General features: G+C 41.7%; 2 protein-coding genes across 2 annotated transcripts in view; one reads left to right on the top strand and one right to left on the bottom strand.

Annotated features, from left to right (window-relative positions):
- LOC123744980 (lysophosphatidylserine lipase ABHD12) overlaps window positions 1-8,971 on the bottom strand; it is a 41,576-nt gene extending 32,605 nt beyond the window's left edge. The window contains exons 1-4 of the mRNA XM_045725210.2: window positions 8,768-8,971; window positions 7,049-7,136; window positions 3,926-4,044; window positions 2,758-2,863 (exon numbers count right to left, since the gene is read on the bottom strand). Of these exons, the coding sequence (XP_045581166.1) occupies window positions 2,758-2,863; window positions 3,926-4,044; window positions 7,049-7,104 (281 nt within the window). The 5' untranslated portion in view covers window positions 7,105-7,136; window positions 8,768-8,971. The remainder of the gene's footprint in view (window positions 1-2,757; window positions 2,864-3,925; window positions 4,045-7,048; window positions 7,137-8,767) is intronic.
- Window positions 8,972-13,267: 4,296 nt separating this feature from the next.
- LOC123744981 (glucose-6-phosphate isomerase) overlaps window positions 13,268-25,443 on the top strand; it is a 34,778-nt gene continuing 22,602 nt past the window's right edge. Inside the window, exons 1-3 of the mRNA XM_045725212.2 lie at window positions 13,268-13,498; window positions 23,585-23,678; window positions 24,078-24,269. Coding sequence (XP_045581168.1) covers window positions 13,371-13,498; window positions 23,585-23,678; window positions 24,078-24,269 — 414 coding nt within the window. The 5' untranslated portion in view covers window positions 13,268-13,370. The remainder of the gene's footprint in view (window positions 13,499-23,584; window positions 23,679-24,077; window positions 24,270-25,443) is intronic.

The following is a 25,443-nucleotide window of genomic DNA, read 5'->3' as shown; positions in this document are numbered from 1 at the left end:
GGCAATTGGTTCCACAAATCAACAACCCTGTTACTGAACCAGTATTTACCCAAGTCTTTCCTAAATCTAAACTTATCCAATTTATATCCATTGTTTCGTGTTCTGTCCTGTGTTGATACTTTTAATACCCTATTAATATCCCCCCGGTTATGTCCATTCATCCACTTGTAAACCTCTATCATGTCACCCCTAACTCTTCGCCTTTCCAGTGAATGCAACTTAAGCTTTGTTAATCTTTCTTCATATGAAAGATTTCTAATTTGGGGAATTAACTTAGTCATCCTACGCTGGACACGTTCAAGTGAATTTATATCCATTCTATAATATGGATAGACTGTAAGCTCCAAAAAACCCAGTATATAGGCAAGACAACAACATCTCTTTCTAGGCGTTTAACGATGCATAAGCAACAGGGCTCCATTAAGGAACATATAATCTCTTCCCACAACCAAACCATCGCCAGAGAAATCCTAGTAAACAACACAGAAATCATCGATAGATACAGCGATAGCAGGCGGCTTGACGTTTGCGAGGCACTACACATCAAGAAGTCAACACCAGCAATCAACAGCCAATTATTGCACAACTATATTCTACCCACCTCAAGACTCCGCTCCAATATAGAAGCATCAAGAAATATGGACCAATAGGCTTTCTACAAACACTTCTATTCAATATCCATTGTTTCGTGTTCTGTCTTGTGTTGATGAAATTAATACCCTATTAATACCACATTTTGTTCTGTCTTATGTTAATGCCACATCACCCCTTCCACCTCACTCAAATGTAGATATAAAATCGGAGATACATAAGTTCTATTCAGTTGTGTATTTGTGAACTAAAGTCTTTGAAAATGTAATAAGTTTTACGAAACGCGCCCGTGTCGCGTCAGACTAGAAATAAAAATGAATTTTGGAGAATTGATTTTTGATTTACCTCCAACAGTGAAGCGTAATGTACGAAAGATTGAGAAAATTCGTGTTAGAATTATTAATCTTACTTTTTCGGTCATATTTAATAATATATGTCTACAGGAAAGACTGCTACCAAAATACACTAATATTATATATATATATATATATATATATATATATATATATATATGTATGCTGTTGGCCCATACGAGGCAGCTGCTGTTGGCCCATACGGGGCAGCTGCTGTTGGCCCATACGGGGCAGCTGCTGTTGGCCCATACGGGGCAGCTGCTGTTGGCCCATACGGGGCAGCTGCTATTGGCCCATACGGGGCAGCTGCTATTGGCCCATACGGGGCAGCTGCTATTGGCCCATACGGGGCAGCTGCTATTGGCCCATACGGGGCAGCTGCTATTGGCCCATATATGGGGCAGCTGCTATTGGCCCATACGGGGCAGCTGCTATTGGCCCATATATGGGGCAGCTGCTATTGGCCCATATATGGGGCAGCTGCTATTGGCCCATATATGGGGCAGCTGCTATTGGCCCATATATGGGGCAGCTGCTATTGGCCCATATATGGGGCAGCTGCTATTGGCCCATATATGGGGCAGCTGCTATTGGCCCATACGAGGCAGCTGATATTGGCCCATACGAGGCAGCTGATATTGGCCCATACGAGGCAGCTGATATTGGCCCATACGAGGCAGCTCCTATTGGCCCATACGAGGCAGCTCCTATTGGCCCATACGAGGCAGCTCCTATTGGCCCATACGAGGCAGCTCCTATTGGCCCATACGAGGCAGCTCCTATTGGCCCATACGAGGCAGCTCCTATTGGCCCATACGAGGCAGCTCCTATTGGCCCATACGAGGCAGCTCCTATTGGCCCATACGAGGCAGCTCCTATTGGCCCATACGAGGCAGCTCCTATTGGCCCATACGAGGCAGCTCCTATTGGCCCATACGGGGCAGCTGCTATTGGCCCATACGGGGCAACTGGTATTGGCCCATACGGGGCAGCTGGTATTGGCCCATACGGGGCAGCTGGTATTGGCCCATACGGGGCAGCTGGTATTGGCCCATACGGGGCAGCTGATATTGGCCCATACGGGGCAGCTGCTATGCGGTGTTCTGAATGTGTTGATGGTGAATGTATATAGTGTGTGACAGTGTATAGTGTGTAAATAGATTGTATATATACACAAATTAGCATGATACATAGTAAATAAGTGCTGCATATGTGTACACAAGTTTCATGCACGTAACACAGTGTCTACGGACAGTACAGATGTTGTACTGCGATATTATAGTATACGTGTTCATTATACATTGGATTGGCACATATAAACAATGAAAATGTATTTGGAAAGGTGCGCAAAAAATGAACGAAAATATATTCGCGGCAACTCGCGCGCCCCGCCCAGAGCGCCCCACCGCCCCCGAGAGCTTACGGCACGGGCGCACGGGGAATGATGACGTCACGCCCCAACTTCCGGACCCCATAGCAGCCAAAGTAAGTACAATTTCGACTTTTTTTTACATACCCATACTGAGGGAAGGGTTTTTGACACTGGAAAAAATTCTTTTTTCTTTTTAAAGAGAATTTATTTCCTGCACACTGCGGGGGGTGTCACATTTGGAGGAAACGCAGTTAAGGGGTTAAAAGTAATACTGGTACAGTACTTCAATTGATAACATTAAATAATTTAATTCTACTGGTACAGTACTTCAATTGATAACATTAAATAATTTAATTCTAAAGACATCTAATCATTATAATTAACAAGATAATGAAAACCTTAATAGTAACACTAAACACTGCAAACACCTGTGCCACTTACCACACTCCAACTTTGACATTCTTGTCAGTTTCCAAATAGAAGTTGCGTGTTCCAGGTAAATCTTCTCTCTCAGGTGAATTGTAGTCCACTCCTTTGGGAACATTTACTGTCAATGAAGAAAAGTACAGTATACATTTGGATTTATATATAAATGATTTCAGAAAACCTATGCTCTGAAATCTTTGAAAAATTATTTTATTACCATATTTGCCAGCATAAAAAAACACACCCTTGCACAAGACGCACCCCTATTTTACAAGGATATTTTGTGGAAAAAAAAACAGTGCTTAATGTAATGAAATGCCATTTTCTGTGTGAGACCCGGAGGCTCCCCATAGCTATCCAGGCTGATATGTAACTACTCTAACTGATGTCAGAAAGCTAATAAAGTACATTTAGTTCTGCCTACCGGGGACCATGGGGCTCCACCCAGAAAAGTTTATGTTTGTATTATTAATGTTACAGTCCAATAAATAAAAATGTTGATTAATGTTTAAGACAAAAACCAAACTTAAACATTCCTGGATCTGGTATAGTACACAAATGTACTATATTAGGTTCAATATAGCATGTATTAGGCCTAGGATTGCATGGACAGGTGAGGCTAGGTTCTTCAGTAACATTTCTGATTTCACAGCGTTCCATTTAGCCTAATTCAATAATATATACAGTAACATGAACTTTTTGGGGGTCCAACAGTATATATTAGTATGCCTGACTAAATAGTTGTCATAAGTCCTATCATTTTAGAAAGATGGGCTGGATTATTTAAATACTTACTGAATATGGGTGAAGTTACTCTATCCCAAAATAAAAATTTACTAACAAACAGATTTTTGTTTTGCCCATGTTTAATATATTCTTTTTGGAGTGATACCTCCCAATTCAATAAAAATACAACACAGGGTGAGGATACCTGCATCATGGGGTTCAGGGAGTTCTACTACTCCCAAAGCCATGCCCAAGGCCAGGCTTGACTTGTGAGCGCTTGGTGCAGTAGGCTGTTGCTTGGAGTGACCCGGAGGCCTACATATCCACCACAGCCTGGTTGGTCCGGCACTTCGTGAAGAAAACTATCTAGTTTTCTCTTAAAGATGTCCACGGTGACATGAACATGTTCCAGATGAGGATGTAAATATTAAGAGTACAATACTATACCAGTACTTACAAAAATTTAGGAAAACAATATGTCGCTGGAGAGCTGGAGAATAGTGAAACACTAATGGAATGATGAAGTACACAATAAACAATGTCGAAATGGCTCCTACAATCACAGTCCTCAGAGCTCTGTAAGACAATATTAAAAGTAAGTCAATTTGTGGGACACAATATAAACAAATGTGCATACAATATCACTAGCCAAAATATATGCTCTTAAAAATGTTAAGCAAATAAGCTATGTATTATATAGTTACAGCAAAACAGTTTATAATCATAAAAAAACAGTGTTGAATGTAATGAAATGCCAGTGGCTCCCTGAAGCTATCAATACTGATATACTGTAGTGCCATACTACTTAGAGTCATCAGTCGCAGAGTTCTTTGTAAGCCTACCAGGGACCATGAGGCAGAACCTGGCTCCCTCTGAGAGGCATAGGGAGCATTATGAACAATTTGATGTAAATTTATTCATGTCAGTCACCACCGAGGGAAGGCATCAATAAAGTCAGCAAAACAAAACAGACCACTGCTCGATTAAAAACCACACAGCATCCTCAAACAAGCCAAAAGAACTCCCCCCCCCTTCCCCTCCCAAAATGTAAATAAATGATTTAAAATTTGTGAAACTAGTGCGAGCTAGTTCACCCACCTTTCCCCACCCCCACAAGGGGGAAAGAGGGAGGCAGACTGGGTCAGCCAGCTGCTCCACCACCACCACTTATTATTAAAACTACCCTGATGACCTGGGGGAGGAGGGGGGGTATCAGGGAGCCACCAGGGCTCAGGAACAGATGGGATCACTTTATTAAGGGATTAATGGATTCCTTAAGGGATCACTGTTAAGGGATTTAGGAACAGATTAATCACTTCTTATGATTAAAACTACCCTGATGACCTGGGGAAGGAGGGGTGGTATCAATGAGCCACCAGGGCTAACCCATAATAAAGTAATCAATTATGTAATTTCATTACATTAAATTCTGGTTTTCTGGAGTTAGCCCCTTGGGGCTCCTTGATGAACCACAGAGAAGGAAGGAAGAGATGGCACTTGCCAGGGAGGAGAAAGCAATGCAGGTAACAAGACAAAGAAGAGACCAACAGCTGCAACACATGACCCAAGGCCACCAAGGACTGGAATGTTCACAAGATACCTGCTGCCAAGACCTTGTTCAAGTGTGTCATCTTGTCATCAACCAGGAAAGACACCCAGAAAGGTAAGTGAATCAAAACAGAGCTCTACCTGGTTGAAAATTGCAACCTACGTTCTCAAAATAGCAAAAGAACATCCCCACAAAGAAAACAAGCAAAACTTTGTCCAACTAACCCCCTGCTTGTTAGCACCACTCCCCCGACCATTATGTGATAAGACATGTTCACTACCGACAAAATTCTATGAGGAACTGATAGGGTTGATAGATAAATTGTTTAGCACAGGGAAGGGGGTAGACGAACAGGGGACACAGGTGGAAACTGAGTACTCGAATGAATGAATGAATGAATGAATGAGACAGACAGACAGACAGACAGACAGACAGACAGACAGACAGACAGACAGACAGACAGACAGACAGACAGACAGACAGACAGACAGACAGACAGACAGACAGACAGACAGACAGACAGAGACAGAGACAGAGACAGAGACAGAGACAGAGACAGAGACAGAGACAGAGACAGAGACAGAGACAGAGACAGAGACAGAGACAGAGACAGAGACAGAGACAGAGACAGAGACAGAGACAGAGACAGAGACAGAGACAGAGACAGAGACAGAGACAGAGACAGAGACCGAGACCGAGACCGAGACCGAGACCGAGACCGAGACCGAGACCGAGACCGAGACCGAGACCGAGACCGAGACCGAGACCGAGACCGAGACCGAGACCGAGACAGAGACAGAGACAGAGACAGAGACAGAGACAGAGACCGAGACCGAGACCGAGACCGAGACCGAGACCGAGACCGAGACCGAGACCGAGAGAGAGAGAGTGAGAGTGACTAGAATCCAGTGACTAGAGTCTGTAAACACAAGACCGGGTGTTGCGGATCTGGGAGTTATGATTAGTAAGAATTTAAAACAAAAGGATCAATGCATGAATGTTCGTAATAAGGCGAATAGGACACTGGGATTTATTAATCGAAGCGTTAGTAACAAGACACCTGGTGTGGTTCTTAAGCTATATCTTGCTCTGGTTAGGCCCCATTTAGATTATGCAGTTCAGTTTTGGTCGCCGTATTATAGAATGGATATAAATTCACTTGAAAGTGTCCAACGTAGGATGACTAAGTTAATTCCCCAAATTAGAAATCTTTCAAATGAAGAAAGATTAACAAAGCTTAAGTTGCATTCACTGGAAAGGCGAAGAGTTAGGGGTGACATGATAGAGGTTTACAAGTGGATGAATGGACATAACAGGGGGGATATTAATAGGGTATTAAAAATATCAACACAAGACAGAACACGAAACAATGGGTATAAATTGGATAAGTTTAGATTTAGGAAAGACTTGGGTAAATACTGGTTCAGTAACAGGGTTGTTGATTTGTGGAACCAATTGCCGCGTAACGTGGTGGAGGTGGTGTCCCTCGATTGTTTCAAGCGCGGGTTGGACAAGTATATGAGTGAGATTGGGTGGTTATAGAATAGGAGCTGCCTCGTATGGGCCAATAGGCCTTCTGCAGTTACCTTTGTTCTTATGTTCTTATGAATTACAGTACCTATTTTCACCTTCATAGTATTCCACCTTATGCTGCTAACTCTCACAATATCTTGTGCTACCGACTCTGAATATTACTCTAGAAATTTATCAGTATAATTTATTTTATAAATTTATGCTAAGGTAGTCATTATGTGAATTTAAATTCTGTTCCAATGTACAGTACTTATCATTACATTTATTGGTTAGCTTAAGCACCTGCCAAAAACACCATGCATGTTAGCGGCTTTGTAAGAATGTACCACTTAATCACGAATGTATGTACGGGTACTGTACTTTCACAACCCACTGTATCTTCTTGTTCATAAATACATAAAATTAACATCTATGTCTACCATTTCATTACTATTTTTTTTTTTTTAGAAAAAATCTTTACACCATTGAGAATTAAAAAAATTACCAATAGTTACTTACATTCCACCCATCCATAATGATATGAGAAAGAGTAGATAGAGCAGTCGCTTAATCATCTTTTACGTTGCCAGCGTTAATGAAATTGAATCTGAGAAAAGGAAAAAATATTTTGAAGTCCTAGAGAACAGTAAATAGTAAAAATACACTCAATCATGCTGTATCTGAACAACTTGGGACTGTCTCCACCATTTTGTGTCTGAGAAACTAGCCAGGTCACCTCAAATTGTGTGTAAAAATATTGCATCAAGTGTAATAGAATTCACTTTTCTGAACAGTGCCTATGCCTTGGTACTTATACCACCAGAACAAGCTTCTTGATGACCATTTCTGGGGGTACACAATTCTTGAGCGAAGGTACCCAACTTGCTTTTAACCTAACCTATACTTAACAGATCATTGGATATTTATTTATTTATATACAAGAGGGTACATTGGGTTGAGAAAGTACATACAGTGAGGTTTGAGTGTAACATTCTTGCAAAGCTACCAACAAGCATATTATTTCAGGCACGTCCTTAATCCAAATTTTCCCCGGAATACAACCCACCAAATCGTTTGACAACCAGGTACCCATTCACTGCTGGGGGGGTGGGGGTAAACAGAGGCTTCAGTTAAGGATTGGTGCCCAGTATATCCTCCCCGGCCAGGATACGAACCCAGAGTAAAGCACTAATGAAACGCTGGGCGAGTGTGTTAACACTGCGCCACAGGGACTGCGCATTAATGTTAAGTTAAATGTTAACATTAAGTTAAGCTTTAAGTTAAACATAATAACTACACTAAATAACTAAGTTCTAGATATTAATGTTTTTCTTGCCCGAAACGCATTGCGTAATAGTGGCTTTAGGCATTGTATGTACTAGCTCTATCTATATATCAATCCATTAATGTAACATCACTTGTATGTATGTACCTTACCTGAATAAACATATTTATTTATTTATTTATTTACATCACAAACTGATAGAATATATTGTTGAAGTTGAATGTTTTAAGTACTGTACTAAATTGGGCATGTTGGGTAGCACAAGATGGAAAACTATGAAGATGAAATTAAGTACTTATTGCCTTTACTTTTGAATAATGTATGGGTTGAAGAATTTTTAATTCATTAGGGAGGTAACCTCAAGGGAGCGAGTTCAATAGACTGGGTCCTTTATTTGCATGGAGTATTTGCACAAATTTAGTGTGACTCTAGGAATATCAGACATTTATTTCTGGTGTGGTTCTCATGAGTTCTATTACATCTGTCAAGAGTTTGAGATCAGAATTAGCATTTAGCAATGAGTAAGTAATTATCAAAAGAAGGTGCCAAGCTAGGAAGACTATGTAGCCATTTAGAATAAGGTTTTATACATGTAACTAGCACAAGAGAAGGTGTGGAGAAAATGCATATTTAGCATGATTAGGTTGTATTTGTACACAATAAGCACTTGATGTGGTAATTAAGAGCAGATTATAATATATATTCACTTGCCAGTTTTATTACATTAATATATTTTTGGAATACACAAAATGCTATCATAGCAATGGGCCAATAAATGTATAGTATTAAAATAGCCAAATCACCCAACCCGATAGCAACAGGGGTCACAAGACCACTGTTTATATAGTAAACAAATTAAGAATGACTTACTCGCCATTTATTTTTTAGCTTCAAAATTATCATTCACATTAATAATGCCTATACATTCTGATTAAAAACCACGAGCTTCTTACTTCAAGATCCAGAGGAGAGGAGAGCTGTAGGTGAGATATGAGACAAGGGTCGTCGCCCTGTTGACTCACACAACCCAACTATGGCCCATGTAAGGTTTCCCAACACTGTGCGAGCATTTTGAGGCACTATTTTGTTGAAATTAACAGACCTAGGTATACACAGCAATGTGCTGCTGGCCTATTCTAGATGGCGGGTTACAGAGTGCAAGTATCAATATATTAGTGGACTTATTAAATATACATTCTTTTTAACAATTATTAAACCAATGTATAAGTCTTTGGTAATTGTTTTCAATAACATTATTATTATTATTATTATTATTATTAATATTATTATTATTATTATTATTATTATTATTATTATTATTATTATTATTATTATTGTTATTATTATTATTATTATTATTATTATTATTATTATTATTATTATTATTATTATTATTATATCTGTAATGAACTTAAAATCACTAACAAATGTAGTTTCTAAATCTAAATCCGCCGAAGCCGTAAATGTCAAAACTGTTGTATTTTAAAATCCAACTGGATTCAATTTCTATCTTTATTATGCACCCCATACCCATCCCGTGGGCGGTGGTGTAAAGGATTACAGAGGCACATAATCGGTACAGGAACTGAACCCTCTAGTTCGTTTAGCTAAGCAAATAACAATGTTTGACGCTAGTTACAAAACTAACAATGTTGTATACACATGTACACACCCTCATACATACATGTACATATATATATACGTATACACATATACATACACATACATATCTAATCACCCACACAATTACACGCATCAATAATCTTTGTGTCACAAGTGACACAAAGAGGTGTCACAAGTGACATTACAAGAGGCTCACAAGTCACTATACGAGGCACTTTACATCTATAGTGAGTCACACAGTTACTAGTCTTGCTGCACACCCACCCAACTGGGCGGCAGCTTTACAGTCATGTGCATGCATTACCTACAGTAAACAAATTTTGGATACTTCGCTAAAATTTCGGGCAGCACATCATTATGAATGAAGTACTTACACATTTCTTGGACACTATTGATGGTGTTATCTCTAAATTCCGCATTTTTTTCACATTCCATTATATAATGACGCAAAGTATGCGAATAGTTCTGCTGGCAGAGTTTACATTTAGTCAAATCTACATCAGCAGATGTTACAAATTCCCAGAGGTACTTGTAGCCGAGCCTAAGCCTAGCAGTGGTAACATCTAGAAGTCTGCTAACATTATTGGATGACCCATAGACGTGCGGTTCTTCATGCATAATAGAATGATGATAGATGGAGTAACTGATGTGAATTTCACTTTGCCTCGGGTCTCCGAAATTTAGTTGATGTTCCTGGGATATTGCTGCCCTCAGGCTGCTCAAAGGCAGTCGAAGTTGGTAATCAATTCCCTCTTTATGAGCAAAAGTCTTGGCTAGCTCATCAGTTCTATCATGCATTCGGAGACCAATATGGGAAGGAATCCACAGGAGACAAACTCTGACTCCATCATTGATTATTTCACTATATCTGTGTCTAGCTTCAGAGATAAGCACGTCACAGTTATGCCTTGGGGAGCTGAGGGCAGTCAAGGATGACAAGGAGTCACAATTAGCGTGTCAACTTTGGATTCATATACGCGTTCTAGTGCAAGGATTGTGGCAACCAATTCTGTTTGAAGAGTGGAGGCCCAGTTACTTAGACGCGCTCCACACTCATGGGAGATGGAACCATCTCTCCATGTCACAACAACTGCACTTCCAGCTGCACCATAGGACTGATGCAAGGATCCATCAGTGTAAATAATCTGGGAAAGGGAGCGCTCTCTGACTAAAGCATCAATTTGGCTTAAGGCATTGTACTTTGCTTCTTGTCGAAGCAAGGACTGTTCTTTAATCAGCTTCTTGGGTGGGAAAGGGGGGACAGTAATTTGGAAAGGAGTGATCTCCCATAGGACAGGAAAGTGTTGTTGTTGTCTCTCTTGGTAGGGGTGATGAAAGTTATACATTCTGAGCACATTGGCAGTTACGGTAATCCATTTGGAGGGATGCTGATCTTCAAGGAAGAAGGCTTGGAGGGCTTCAGTGCAGGGGTTAGGGTGGGTTAGCCTAAGCACCTTGATACCAATTAAAGCATTAATTTCAGTGATACGATCACTTACACATGAAATATTCAGTTCCTTCCTAATGTTTAGTAATTTAGTTGTACGGGGGCATCCGAGGATAATCCTCATGGCTTCGTTTTGCATCTTTTCCAGCCCTCCAAGCATTCTTTCAGGCACTAGAGCAAGCATGGGTGCAGCATAATCAATCAGAGACCTAATATATGAGAGATACATTATTTTGACACTTCTCACATTTGCACCATAGCTTGGACCTGTCACAGCCTTGAGAGCACGGAGCCTCTCTCTACATTGGCGACCCAGTCTGGCTACAACATTGCGGTACAGTGGAACTTCAAGACCAAGGTATTTGTATCTGGTTACATAGTCGAGCAGAGAGCCATCATGCAACTGCATTTTGCGAACTGCAGACATGGGTTGACAATAGAGGAGTGAGGTAGGTTACAGGGAATTTATTAGGTAGTGTTTAGTTTTTATCTTAAACTGGTTGAGAGAGGTACAGTCTTTAACATGGTTGGGAAGGTCATTCCACATTCTGGGTCCCTTGATTTGTAGAGCATTTCTAGTTTGATTAAGTCGTACTCTAGGAATATCAAAACTGTATTTATTTCTGGTGTGGTGCTCATGGGTTCTGTTACAACCTTCAATGAAGCTTTTGAGGTCAGGATTGGCATTACAGTTCAGCGTTTTATATATGTATAATACACAAGAGAGAATGTGCAGTGACTTAATAACTAACATATTCAGAGATTTGAGTAAGGGTACCGAGTGATGTCTGGGGCCAGAGTTGGATATTGTCCTAATAGCAGCTTTGTGTTGGGTAATAAGAGGACGTAAATGATTTTGGGTAGTAGAACCCCAAGCACAAATACCATAGTTGAGGTATGGATAGATGAGGGAGTAATAGAGAGTAACCAGGGCAGGGCGGGGTACATAATATCTGATCTTAGAAAGAATGCCAACAGTTTTTGAAACTTTTTTTGATATATTTAGAATGTGACCCTGGAAATTCAGCTTCTGGTCGATGAGAACGCCAAGGAATTTGCCATCTAATTTGTTACAAATTTGGGTATTGTTTATTTTGAGATTTATCTGATTAGAGGATTTATTGCCAAACAGAATATAAAACGTTTTGTCAATGTTAAGGGTGAGTTTGTTGGCAGTTAGCCAAAGATGGACTTTCTCTAGCTCAGTATTTACTGTGGCATTTAGAGCAAGGGGGTCAGGACTGGAGTAAATGAAGGTTGTGTCGTCAGCAAATAGAATTGGTTTGAGGTGTTGGGAGGCATTTGGAAGGTCATTAATGTAGATGAGAAAGAGGAGAGGGCCAAGTATGCTGCCCTGAGGAACACCAATGTTGATGGGTAGGGTGGGAGAAATTGTATTATTCACAGAAACATACTGGAGCCTGTCAGTAAGATAAGATTTGAGGTATTGCAGGGAGTGTCCTCTGACCCCATAATGATGTTATTTAAGAAGAAGGTTTTGATGGTTGACAGTGTCAAAAGCCTTACGCAGGTCCACAAATAACCCAACAGGAAACTCCTTTTTATCAAGAGCTGCGTGAATTAAGTTAATCATACTAATAAGTGCATCGTTAGTGCTTTTTTTGGGTCTGAAGCCATATTGACAAGAGCTAAGTATATTGTGTTTGGCTAGAAAAGAGTAAAGCTGCTTGTAGATTAGTTTTTCGAATATTTTTGACAAGTTAGGCAGGATTGATATAGGTCTGTAGTTGTTAACATCTGTGAGATCACCACATTTGTGGATAGGGGTTACTCTTGCTTTTTTTAGAATGTCAGGAAAGGTTTGGAGTTCAAGTGACTTGTTGAAGAGCAATGCAATAGCAGGGGCTAGAGATCTGGAGGCTTTTTTGTAAATTAAAGTTGGTATCTCCTCGAGGGCACTAGACTTGGTTTTAAGGGAAAGGATTATTTCATTGACATCAGTGGGCATTAAGTTTTAGTCTTAGTGTTTTTCCTGCCCGAAACGCTCTGCATAATAGTGGCTTTAGGCATTGTGTGTACTAGCTCTACTACTAGTTGTGAAAATATGTCGACATATTTGTATTTGTGCTGCTTTTTCATCTATGTTTTCATTTCTTGTTTTCATATACTCATTATGCTCAATTAGTATTAAGCTTGTCATTTAAGTTTATCATGCCCGAAACGCTTTGCGTAATAGTGGCTTTAGGCATTGTATGTACTAGCTCTACCTATAAGTCAACCAATCTTTGTAAAAATTTATTGTATGTATGTACCTTACCTAAATAAAATATTATTATTATTATTATTATTTTTATTTGTATTTGCACGTATGCATATACGAAACGTCCAAAGCTGGTGTTCGAAATGGTAAAAATATTAGTGTGCGATGTGGTCTTGGTACCAAGTGTCTTGGTAGAGATAGCGGGTGTGAGCTGTGAGGCTGGAGGTGTGTCCAGTGTGCTGCTGGGAGCCAACGAGCGAGCAAGATGGAAGGTAAAGTGTATCTCACCGAGGAGCCGGCCTACAACCGCCTCCAAGAATATTTCAATACAAATGGAAGCAAGCTTAATATTCTTAAGATGTTCAGTGATCCAGACAGGTTCAACAAATACAGGTAAAAGTTACTGCAATATGTTTCCTCTTTTAGTAATAATAACCACTGTATTACAGTACATATTTGTATTTCAGGTCTAGCGAATGCTATTGTATATTCCTCCTGTAGTCATTCCAAGTTTGAAGAGGTTGTATACTAGGATCTAGTGAAGGAGAAGTGGCTGTTAAGAGACATATGTCCTTCACGCACTGTAGGTCACCTCCAGAACGTCCTTGGTCGCCCTTGAAAATATCGGAGGGGGGGGGGGGGGGGGCGGGGCAGTCATTGATTTTATTTTTGATTTGAAATATACATTATTCCTGGAGAATTTTAATGGGAGATTCTATCAAACTTAAATATAGATTAATGCATTTTAGTTTAGTTCATAATTTTGTGTTTGCCTATGTAAGTGGAGAGATTTAGAGGCACATAATGCTGTTGGGATAGTTCAATATTGTGCTTTTTTTTTTTTTTTTTTTTTTTTTAATTGACAAAATTTGCTATAGACAGCAATGTGCTGCTACGCTATTCTATATGAGATATTACACAGTGTAGATCAAGAACTAGCTTTGTCATGGGTTCGTATCCTGGCCGGGGAGGATTTACTGGGCGCAAATCCTTAACTGTAGCCTCTGTTTAACTCAACAGTAAAATGTGGACGTGGTTGTAACAACGATTCTTCGCGGTGGGGATCGTATTCCAGGGACCTGCCCGAAATGCTACGCGTACTAGTGGCTGTACAAGAATGTAACAACTCTTGTATATATCTCAAAAGAAAAAAAAAAAAAAAAAAAAAAAAAAAACTATAGGTTCAGCTATTATTCCCATCTCACAGGATGGTTAGTCATGCATGGAATCAGTGGAGAAAATACCAGCCTCAATACAAAAATGAATCAACTATGACTAAAAATTAGGTGAGAACATAAAATGTAAGGCAACCAACTAGGAAGGAGAACACGCTGGACCTCATTTTCACTAATAATGATGAATTGATCAGGAACATAATGATTACAAATACCTGTTACTCAGATCACAACTTAATTGAAGTTATGACAACCATGGGGAGTAGACCTTCAAAACCAGTCCAGATTCCCGGTGGAGGAGTTTTCAGCAAATTCAACTTCAATAATAAACAGATAAACTGGGAGCGAATAAACCAGGACTTCACAGAAATAAACTGGGAAGAACAGCTAGGAAATGCAAACCTGAACCAGTGCCTGGAAAAAATAAGCTCAGTAGCACTAGAAATATGTTCAAACCGCATACCTCTAAGAAAAAAGAGGAAGAGATGCAGATTGGAACGGGAACGTCGTTCCCTATATAGGCGAAGAAAACGAATCGCGGAACAACTTGAGAGTCGCACCCTATCTCAAGAACGGCGAAGAAGGTTAGGTAGAGAAATAGAAACAATTGAACGGAAGCTACAAGAATCATACAGAACCCAGGAGAGGCAAAGAGAGCAAAAGGCCATCAGTGAAATAGAAAGAAATCCGAAATATTTTTTCTCCTATGCAAAATCAAGATCAAAAACCACATCTAGTATCGGGCCCCTGCGAAAGGGAGATGGAACTTTCACCGATGACAACAAAGAAATGAGCGAGCTACTGAGGACGCAGTACGACTCTGTTTTCAGCGAGCCATTAAACACACTAAAGATTGAGAACTCAAATGAATTTTTCATGGATACGATACCAACATCAAATCATATATCAGACGTCACCCTATCCCCACTGGATTTTGAAGAAGCCATAAACAGTATGCCTATGCACTCTGCACCAGGCCCAGATTCTTGGAACTCCATATTCATAAAGAACTGTAAAAAACCACTATCGCAGGCCCTCCACATTCTGTGGAGACAAAGCCTAGATACTGGCGTTATTCCTGATATACTAAAAACAGCAGAGATAGCACCACTTCATAAAGGAGGAAATAAGGCAGAGGCAAAAAATTACAGACCGATAGCGCTAACATCGCACATCATAAAAATTTTTGAGAGAGTGCTAAGAAGTAAAATCACAAAATACATGGAATCACAGCAACTCCATAACCCCGGACAACATGGTTTCAGAACAGGGCGCTCTTGCCTGTCGCAGTTGCTGGACCACTATGATATGGCATTAGATGCTATGGAAGACAAACATAACGCGGATGTAATTTACACAGATTTCGCAAAAGCTTTTGATAAATGTGACCATGGTGTTATTGCACATAAAATGCGTTCAAAAGGAATTACCGGAAAAATAGGCAGATGGATCTACAATTTCCTGACCAACAGAACCCAATGTGTAATGGTCAACAAAATAAAATCCAGCCCATCAACCGTGAAGAGCTCAGTCCCCCAGGGTACTGTACTTGCTCCAGTACTTTTTCTCATCCTCATTTCGGACATAGACAAGAACACAACCTATAGCACTGTATCATCCTTTGCAGATGACACTAGGATCTTCATGAGAGTAGGCAACATAGAGGACACGGCGAACCTCCAGTCAGATATAGATCAGGTCTTTCTATGAGCTACAGAAAATAATATGGTGTTTAACGAAGATAAGTTCCAGCTCATGCGCTATGGAAAAAATGAAAATATAAAAACGGATACCACGTACAAAACTCAGGCAAATCATAACATAGAACGAAAAGGCAATGTAAAGGATCTGGGTGTACTCATGTCGGAAGACCTTACCTTTAAAGAACACAATAAAGTAGCCGTCACAACTGCAAGAAAAATGACAGGTTGGATAACAAGAACTTTTCACACTAGAGATGCTATACCGATGTTGATACTTTTCAAAACGCTTGTGCTCTCTAGAGTAGAGTACTGCTGCACAATGACAGCACCTTTCAAAGCTGGAGAAATTACTGACCTGGAGAGCGTGCAGAGATCCTTTACTGCTAGAATCCACTCGGTAAAACATCTAAACTATTGGGACCGACTAAAGAGCCTAAAACTGTACTCCCTTGAGCGCAGGCGGGAGAGGTACATAATAATTTACACGTGGAAAATATTAGAGGGGCTGGTCCCAAACCTGCACACAGAAATAACATCACATGAGACCAGAAGACATGGCAGGATGTGCAGAATACCCCCGTTGAAAAACAGAGGTGCAACTGGTACTCTGAGAGAGAACTCTATCAACATCAGAGGTCCGAGACTGTTCAACACGCTTCCACTACACATAAGGGGCATAACTGGCCGACCCCTCACAGTGTTCAAGAGAGAACTGGATAAGCACCTCCAAAGGATACCTGATCAACCAGGCTGTGACTCGTACGTCAGGCTGCGAGCAGCCGCGTCCAACAGCCTGGTTGATCAGTCCGGCAACCAGGAGGCCTGGTCGACGACCGGGCCGCGGGGACGCTAAGCCCCGGAAGCACCTCAAGGTAACCTCAAGGTAAGGCTGATCCATTAGCCCTCGCTAGCAAAATCAGGATACAACACAAGAATATCTTCCAATATTCCTGAGTGTATGAAGTAATTACAGAGCTCAAAGTAAAGTTTAAGAAAGTTACAGCAAGTAGTCATACAATGCTTCTGGCAATAAATGTTGTTGACTTTTGGTTGACCGAACATTTTGATAAAAACTGGAGATTATACTTTGTGTGTGTGTGTGTGTATATATATAATATATATACAGTATATACAGTGGCACCTCGACTTACGATTGCCCCTACTTACGATAATTTCGAGTTACGATGTAAATTTCATCGAAAAATGCGACTCGACATCCAATGGTGTCGTTGACTTCCGATATTTGTTGGTACATGTTCGGGTCGACCGAGCACGTGGTTCCCGGTCATGCGGCCGACCTGCCCCAGTTTACAACAGCTGCCTGCTTAGTGACGATCGCGCCTATAAGAAATTTCGCTTTTGTGGTGATTTTTTGCATTTTGAACATTAAAGTAATTATTATATATCACGCCATGAGTCCCAGGAAAGTCAGTGGTAAGGCTCAACATATGAGATCCCACGTAAGGATGACCATAAAGCAGAAACAAGAGATCATTTGTAAATATGAAGATGGTGTGTGGGTTGTTGGACTGGCTAGGCAGTACAACAAATCTCAGTCAAAGATATCCACCATACTGGCTAAGAAAAAGGACATTATGGGTACTAAAGTGCTGCATCATTACAGACAAATGTTAAAACGAAGGGAAAAACAAATGTCTCTTGACAAATTTGTAGTGAGACAAACAAGCACTGAACCACAACCAGGTCCTAGTGGTATCCAGGCAAAACATAGGAGAGTGAGTACCCCAGAGAAAACATCACTGCCTGATGTGATAATGGAAGGGGGACTCCCCTTCCAAACAGTAACAACTCTCCTCCTCCCCCCTCATCACCATCTTCCATATGCCATCAAGAGCCCTCCATAAAGGTAAGATAAACTTAGGTACTGTATTGTAGTTAGAAAAAAACATTGTATTCAGTATAAAATGTATTTGTATGTTAATATTTTGGAGGGTGGGGAACGGATTAATTCAAATCCCCTTATTTCTTATGGGAAAAATCGCTTCGACTTATGATCCATCTCTGGGAACGGATTAGCATCGTAAGTCGAGGCCCCATTGTATGTATTTATATATTATACTATAGGTAATTTGTAGCAAAATTGAAAAATGTTAACAGGTACATTGTAAGAAAATTCAAAGAAAATTAGTAGGTATATTGCAGTGAAATTTGAGGATTATCAACATGTATGTACATTGTAGCATAATTTGAGGATTATTTCTAGATACATTGTAGTAAAATTTGTATTCAACATAACAATGATATAAGTTGATGGCAGTGAATACAACCAACAATGAACTTGTATGGCTTAGGCACATATACAGTATTGGGGAAGTGGGTAGAACAAGATACAGTGTGAGTTTAAATCACCAGGTAGGAAACTATGAGGATGAAATTAGGTACATTTTGGTTTTATTTTTTAATAAGGCATAGGTTGGACAGCTTTTTAATGTTAGGGAGTAAGTTCCACAGACTAAGTTCCCTTTATTTGCATAGTGTTTACACAGATTTTGTTTGACTAGGGATATCGGAGACAATTATTTCCGGTATGGTGATTATGGGTTCTATTACAACTGGCGTATGAGTAGGTTGTAAAGCCTGCAGAAAGCTATAACAATTTTCATCAGCAAAGTTACACACTGATATAGTCTTTGAGAAATTTTATTATTGTAAGGAACCAAAAGAACCCTTTTTTAACCTAAAAAGTTATTTGGGCATTGCTTAATTAGTCAGTGAGTGAGAACAAACTATTGCTGGATTCAAAAGACTGAAGTTTCAAAACCTACCTAAGGAATGCCCCCTAACTAGATAAATAATCAAATTCTCTCAGAACCTGTATGAGCGTGTTCGCCCCACCTTCGCCACTGTTCGGAGGAGAAAAGGAAGTAGCTCACTGGGGATGGGTTGAATCGTATATAACCCTTTTGGTTACCGTCTGTGGGGAAATCTGGCTCCAGTATAATACTAAGAAAATGTATAATTATGGGAATGTAAAATAATGATAAATTCTAAGATAGCTCGAAGGACCAGAATCAGAATGAGAAAATCAGTGGCTTATAGATCTATGATTATATAAATAAATTCTATTAATTAAGCAATGACTGTAAATTATATAATTCTAGAGCCAGCCTCCCATGACACATTTTAGGGGGGTATTCTATAAGATTAATCTATGTATAACATATTATGCAATAATAAGAATAAATATAATATACACACACATAGATAATAAGTAAAATATGTAATGCAAAAAATACTACTGCAATGTGAAGATTAATAATGCATAAATGGCAGTATCAGATAGATAGATATATATATGGACTCTGAATAATAAGGTACTATCTACAATGAAAACTGATTCTCAGCTGTGACTGGGGATGTAGATGCAGTCCACTGTACGTCAGGCTGGAAGCGGTTTGAGATAGTGTTACTTGGCACACGTGAGGGTATGGCGGTCACACGCTTCCTCAGGGGTGTTGCACCATGCTGCAATAATGATAATTCCGTAATTTCCACCCCAAACTAGCATTTACACACACATAAGGTAATATCTAAATATTTGGAGGGGAAAGAACTGCACTTACATGGAATTTTGGGTACGCCCGCAGCGTGACGACATGGCTACCTATATTAATCATATTTAAGAGCTCTATAAATATTAATAAAAGGTAAAATGCCTGCCGAACTGGTGTCCATGATTCTGGTAAGCTGCGTCCTCAATCTGGCATCGAGGGATGTTCGGATGCCGGCTGGATGAGCAGATTTTTTGGACCGCTTACGGAACACCACGCTTCTTGTTGGTAATGGCGAGAGTCCTCTCTTCTCCCTCCCCAAAGTCGCGCATGCGCAATAGCTCGCCGTGAGGATTCGAGCATAAATTATAATTATTTATTAACGCTAAATAGGGAAGGGGGCGTGTATGAACACTCTTGATGGTTCAGATAAATTCTCTATGCGGTGATGTTTAATTCTTACAGTGCACGTCAGTTAATGTAGACGGCACAAATAAAACAATACGGGCTTGGTGGTGGAAATGATGTTAGATTATGATATGATTTACTGGAACAGCGATTAAGCTGGGTAAAGAAATTCCAGTAAACTATTGTATACTAAAAGTAAACCTATTACTAAATTATTATTCCTAATACAGTAAAGGAAAGTAAATGGTTACATTGGTGTTAGATCTACAGGTATGTGGAAATTTTATCCCCCGTGCGTGGCTGACGCAACACTACACAATTCTAGGAGAAATTATATGATGTTCCACAACCTAATACAGTAAATTCTACAATACTAAACTACGTATTAGTAGTGTTAGTCAATTATTACTCTTAATACAGGAAATACATCCTGTTGTATTAAGGATTATTAAATGAACATTAGACGAGTATGAAGCCTAATACAGGAAATACATCCTGTTGTATTAGGGATGAGAATAACTGTTGGAAATTTCCAACACCGTCGGTTCAGTTCACATTCAAGTTTGTATGCATGAATACTTTCGTATATACACATGCGCTGGTTTGTGTTCGCTACAGTTCTTGTCTTCCAAGACACTATTATGACCAAAACCAGATAATGTAAGTTGATAATAAGTTAAGAATATGAATAAATACATGGGACTTTATCATATAATGAGCACATGTCTTCAGATAATATTTGTTAGGTTCTTTTGATTTATCCTTATACAATTTAATGAATAAAATAAGATTTTCTGCCCTAACATCTTTATACTGTATTATGATGATCACATCAACATATCTACACTAAAATCAGTGGGCACATATATTAAATAAAGGCTGACTTGTGTTTAGCACACTGTTTGTGCTACTGTGTTAACAGAGCGCAGTCTTATCATTTATTTATTTTATTTATTTGTATTTATTTTTATTTATTTTATTTATACAAGAAGGTACATAGGGTTTGAGATTACATAACATTGATGTTTTTACATTCTTGCAAAGGCACTAACATATACAGCGTTTCGGGCAATGTAGAGAAGTTTCGGGATTCAGAGAAGATGCATTTTTTTATTAGCATAATAAGGTGCGTGTTGTGTAGGATGGGTGGGAGTGGGTGAGGTATAGGAAGGATGGGTGGGGGTAAGGTATAGGGAGGGTTGGGGTGGGTGAGATTGGGTGAGGTATAGGAAGGATGGGGGGGGGTGAGAGTGGGTGAGGTATAGGGAGGATGGGGGGGGTGAGAGTGGGTGAGGTATAGGAAGGATGGGGGGGGGGGTGAGAGTGGGTGAGGTATAGGGAGGATGGGTGGGGGGGGTAAGAGTGGGTGAGGTATAGGAAGGATGGGGGGGGGTGAGAGTGGGTGAGGTATAGGGAGGATGGGGGGGGGGTGAGAGTGGGTGAGGTATAGGAAGGATGGGGGGGGTGAGAGTGGGTGAGGTATAGGGAGGATGGGTGGGGGGGGGTGAGAGTGGGTGAGGTATAGGAAGGATGGGGGGGGGGGTGAGAGTGGGTGAGGTATAGGGAGGATGGGGGGGTGGGTGAGGTATAGGGAGGATGGGTGGGGGGGTGAGAGTGGGTGAGGTATAGGGAGGATGAGGGGGAGTGAGAGTGGGTGAGGTATAGGAAGGATGGGGGGGGGGGGTGAGAGTGGGTGAGGTATAGGGAGGATGGGTGGGGGGGGTGAGAGTGGGTGAGGTATAGGAAGGATGGGGGGGTGAGAGTGGGTGAGGTATAGGGAGGATGGGTGGGGGGGGGGTGAGAGTGGGTGAGGTATAGGAAGGATGGGGGGGGTGAGAGTGGGTGAGGTATAGGGAGGATGGGGGGGTGGGTGAGGTATAGGGAGGATGGGTGGGGGGGTGAGAGTGGGTGAGGTATAGGGAGGATGAGGGGGAGTGAGAGTGGGTGAGGTATAGGAAGGATGGGGGGGGTGAGAGTGGGTGAGGTATAGGGAGGATGGGTGGGGGGGGGTGAGAGTGGGTGAGGTATAGGAAGGATGGGGGGGGGTGAGAGTGGGTGAGGTATAGGGAGGATGGGGGGGGTGAGAGTGGGTGAGGTATAGGAAGGATGGGGGGGGGTGAGAGTGGGTGAGGTATAGGGAGGATGGGGGGGGTGAGAGTGGGTGAGGTATAGGAAGGATGGGGGGGGGGTGAGAGTGGGTGAGGTATAGGGAGGATGGGTGGGGGGGGGGGTGAGAGTGGGTGAGGTATAGGAAGGATGGGGGGGGTGAGAGTGGGTGAGGTATAGGGAGGATGGGTGGGGGGGGGTGAGAGTGGGTGAGGTATAGGAAGGATGGGGGGGGGTGAGAGTGGGTGAGGTATAGGGAGGATGGGGGGGGTGAGAGTGGGTGAGGTATAGGAAGGATGGGGGGGGGTGAGAGTGGGTGAGGTATAGGGAGGATGGGGGGGGTGAGAGTGGGTGAGGTATAGGAAGGATGGGGGGGGGGTGAGAGTGGGTGAGGTATAGGGAGGATGGGTGGGGGGGGGGTGAGAGTGGGTGAGGTATAGGGAGGATGGGGGGGGGGTGAGAGTGGGTGAGGTATAGTGAGGTATAGGGAGGATGAGGGGGAGTGAGAGTGGGTGAGGTATAGGAAGGATGGGGGGGGGTGAGAGTGGGTGAGGTATAGGGAGGATGGGTGGGGGGTGAGAGTGGGTGAGGTATAGGAAGGATGGGGGGGGTGAGAGTGGGTGAGGTATAGGAAGGATGGGGGGGGTGAGTGGGTGAGGTATAGGGAGGATGGGTGGGGGGGGTGAGAGTGGGTGAGGTATAGGAAGGATGGGGGGGGGTGAGAGTGGGTGAGGTATAGGGAGGATGGGTGGGGGGGGTGAGAGTGGGTGAGGTATAGGAAGGATGGGGGGGGGTGAGAGTGGGTGAGGTATAGGGAGGATGGGGGGGGGTGAGGTATAGGGAGGATGGGTGGGGGGGTGAGAGTGGGTGAGGTATAGGGAGGATGAGGGGGAGTGAGAGTGGGTGAGGTATAGGAAGGATGGGGGGGGTGAGAGTGGGTGAGGTATAGGGAGGATGGGTGGGGGGGGTGAGAGTGGGTGAGGTATAGGAAGGATGGGGGGGGGTGAGAGTGGGTGAGGTATAGGAAGGATGGGGGGGGGTGAGAGTGGGTGAGGTATAGGAAGGATGGGGGGGGTGAGAGTGGGTGAGGTATAGGGAGGATGGGTGGGGGGGGTGAGAGTGGGTGAGGTATAGGAAGGATGGGGGGGGGGTGAGAGTGGGTGAGGTATAGGAAGGATGGGGGGGGGGTGAGAGTGGGTGAGGTATAGGGAGGATGGGGGGGGGTGAGAGTGGGTGAGGTATAGGAAGGATGGGGGGGGGGGTGAGAGTGGGTGAGGTATAGGGAGGATGGGGGTGGGTGGGTGAGGTATAGGGAGGATGGGGGTGGGTTGGTGAGAGTGGGTGAGGTATAGGGAGGATGGGTGGGGGGGTGAGAGTGGGTGAGGTATAGGGAGGATGGGGGGGGGGTGAGAGTGGGTGAGGTATACGAAGGATGGGTGGGGGGGGCAAGAGTGGGTGAGGTATACGAAGGATGGGTGGGGGGGTGAGAGTGGGTGAGGTATAGGAAGGATGGGTGGGAGAAAAATTTTGCATATGCTCTGACAATGGCTCAATATAAACATTATTTTATTTCAGTATTACTTTGACAACCCCTGATGATGGAAGCATTTTGTTTGACTACAGTAAAAATCGCATCAATGATGAAGTTTTGAAACTTTTGATGGACTTGGTGAGTTTTTATGTATTACCCTGTATTACAATATTAGTTATTTGTGAATGTGACATATTTCACATTATTTTTGTATAATTTTTTAAGTTTTGTGTATAAACGGGCAGGGCATGACCCATTTTCTGTAGCTACTCGCCAATTGTTATATGTACTGTACTGTACTTTAGGTTTATTGTGAAAATGTTTTGCTATACTATTCTGTAATCATGCCCAAACTGCTTTGCTTACTAGTGGTATTATTAAGAGTACGTTTATATAATTTACTGATTTATCCACTGTATCATGTTCTGTGTTTTTTAATAAAATTGATTATAACAAATTTGTATATGCTTTACATTGGTTGTAGGCTCTAAAAAATTATGGTAAAAAAGTTTACTAATAAAATCTTTACAACTTCAGGCACGAGCTCGCAGAATTGAAGAATCTAGAGATGCCATGTTCACAGGAGAGAAGATCAATTTTACTGAAGACAGAGCAGTGTTGCACATTGCTCTCCGTAACCGGTCTAATAGTCCAATAATGGTCAATGGAGAAGATGTCATGCCTGGTGTCAATTCAGTTTTGGATCACATGAAAGACTTCTGTGGAAAGGTATGACATGAATGCATTAACACTGCAGCACAAACATGCACATGCTAAAATGTGTGTGTGTGTGTGTGGGCAGACACACACACACACACAAGGTAACAAATCAGGAGGAGCAAATCAAGGAACTAGTGAAAGAAAATGAGGCATGGAAAGTGAAGTGTGGTGACTTTGAAGAAATAAACAAGAAAATAGACTCATATGGTGAACAACTCCAAGCAAGCCTAAGGGCTAACATAGAGTTAGGTAAGGATCTCCAACTGGAAACTTCACTGACAACTCACATAGAGGAGGTGAATAAAGAACTAGAAAAGTATAAAGAAGAAATAAAAGCGACATATGCTGAAGTTGTAAAAGAGAGAGAGAGACTATCAAAGAAGTGTGTTCGGAAGTCAAAACCAGAAATGACCAACAAGAAGCAGAAATTAGGCAAGCAATTAGGAAAGAACTGGTTACCAACAGTAAACTGGTACAAAACACTGCAGATAGAACTAAGTCCATAATCATTTTTGGATGTTTAGAGAAGGAAATTTCATCTAGGGTGGACCGAGCGGCAGAAGAGATGAAAATCATAGAGAAAATAGTAGGTTTAGGAGAAGGCTCAAAGGAAAATGTCAGTGATTTTAGAAGAATAGGAAAATATGAGAAAGAAAAGAACCGCCCCTTAAGGGTGACATTTAATGGAGTGAAAAACATGATGGAAGTGCTAAGAAATGCCAGGAAACTGCAGAGTGATGAGGTAAAAAAATAAAATAAAAAATAAAACCTGGTTGTAGTGCACACCATCGGTGAAACCTTTGTTGTATGCAGTTGAAGGGTTATCTTGAGGTTATCTTGAGATGATTTCGGGGCTTTTTAGTGTCCCCGCGGCCCGGTCCTCGACCAGGCCTCCACCCCTAGGAAGCAGCCCGTGACAGCTGACTAACACCCAGGTACCTATTTTACTGCTAGGTAACAGGGGCATAAGGTGAAAGAAACTCTGCCCATTGTTTCTCAACGGTGCCTGGGATCGAACCCAGGACCACAGGATCACAAGTCCAGCATGCTGTCCGCTCAGCCGACCGGCCCCAGGGTTAAGGGTTAATCACACTTGAATACAACATTATTTTACATAATTAAAACCAAATGTACACAAAACACCCAAAAAGGAATCATTGTTGCATCTTTTGGTTTGGCCATG

Source organism: Procambarus clarkii, chromosome 57 (assembly GCF_040958095.1).
Source record: "Procambarus clarkii isolate CNS0578487 chromosome 57, FALCON_Pclarkii_2.0, whole genome shotgun sequence".
Classification (NCBI taxonomy): Eukaryota; Metazoa; Arthropoda; class Malacostraca; order Decapoda; family Cambaridae; genus Procambarus; species Procambarus clarkii.
Note: the sequence above shows the minus strand (reverse complement) of the source record. Positions and strands in the feature narration are given on the sequence as shown.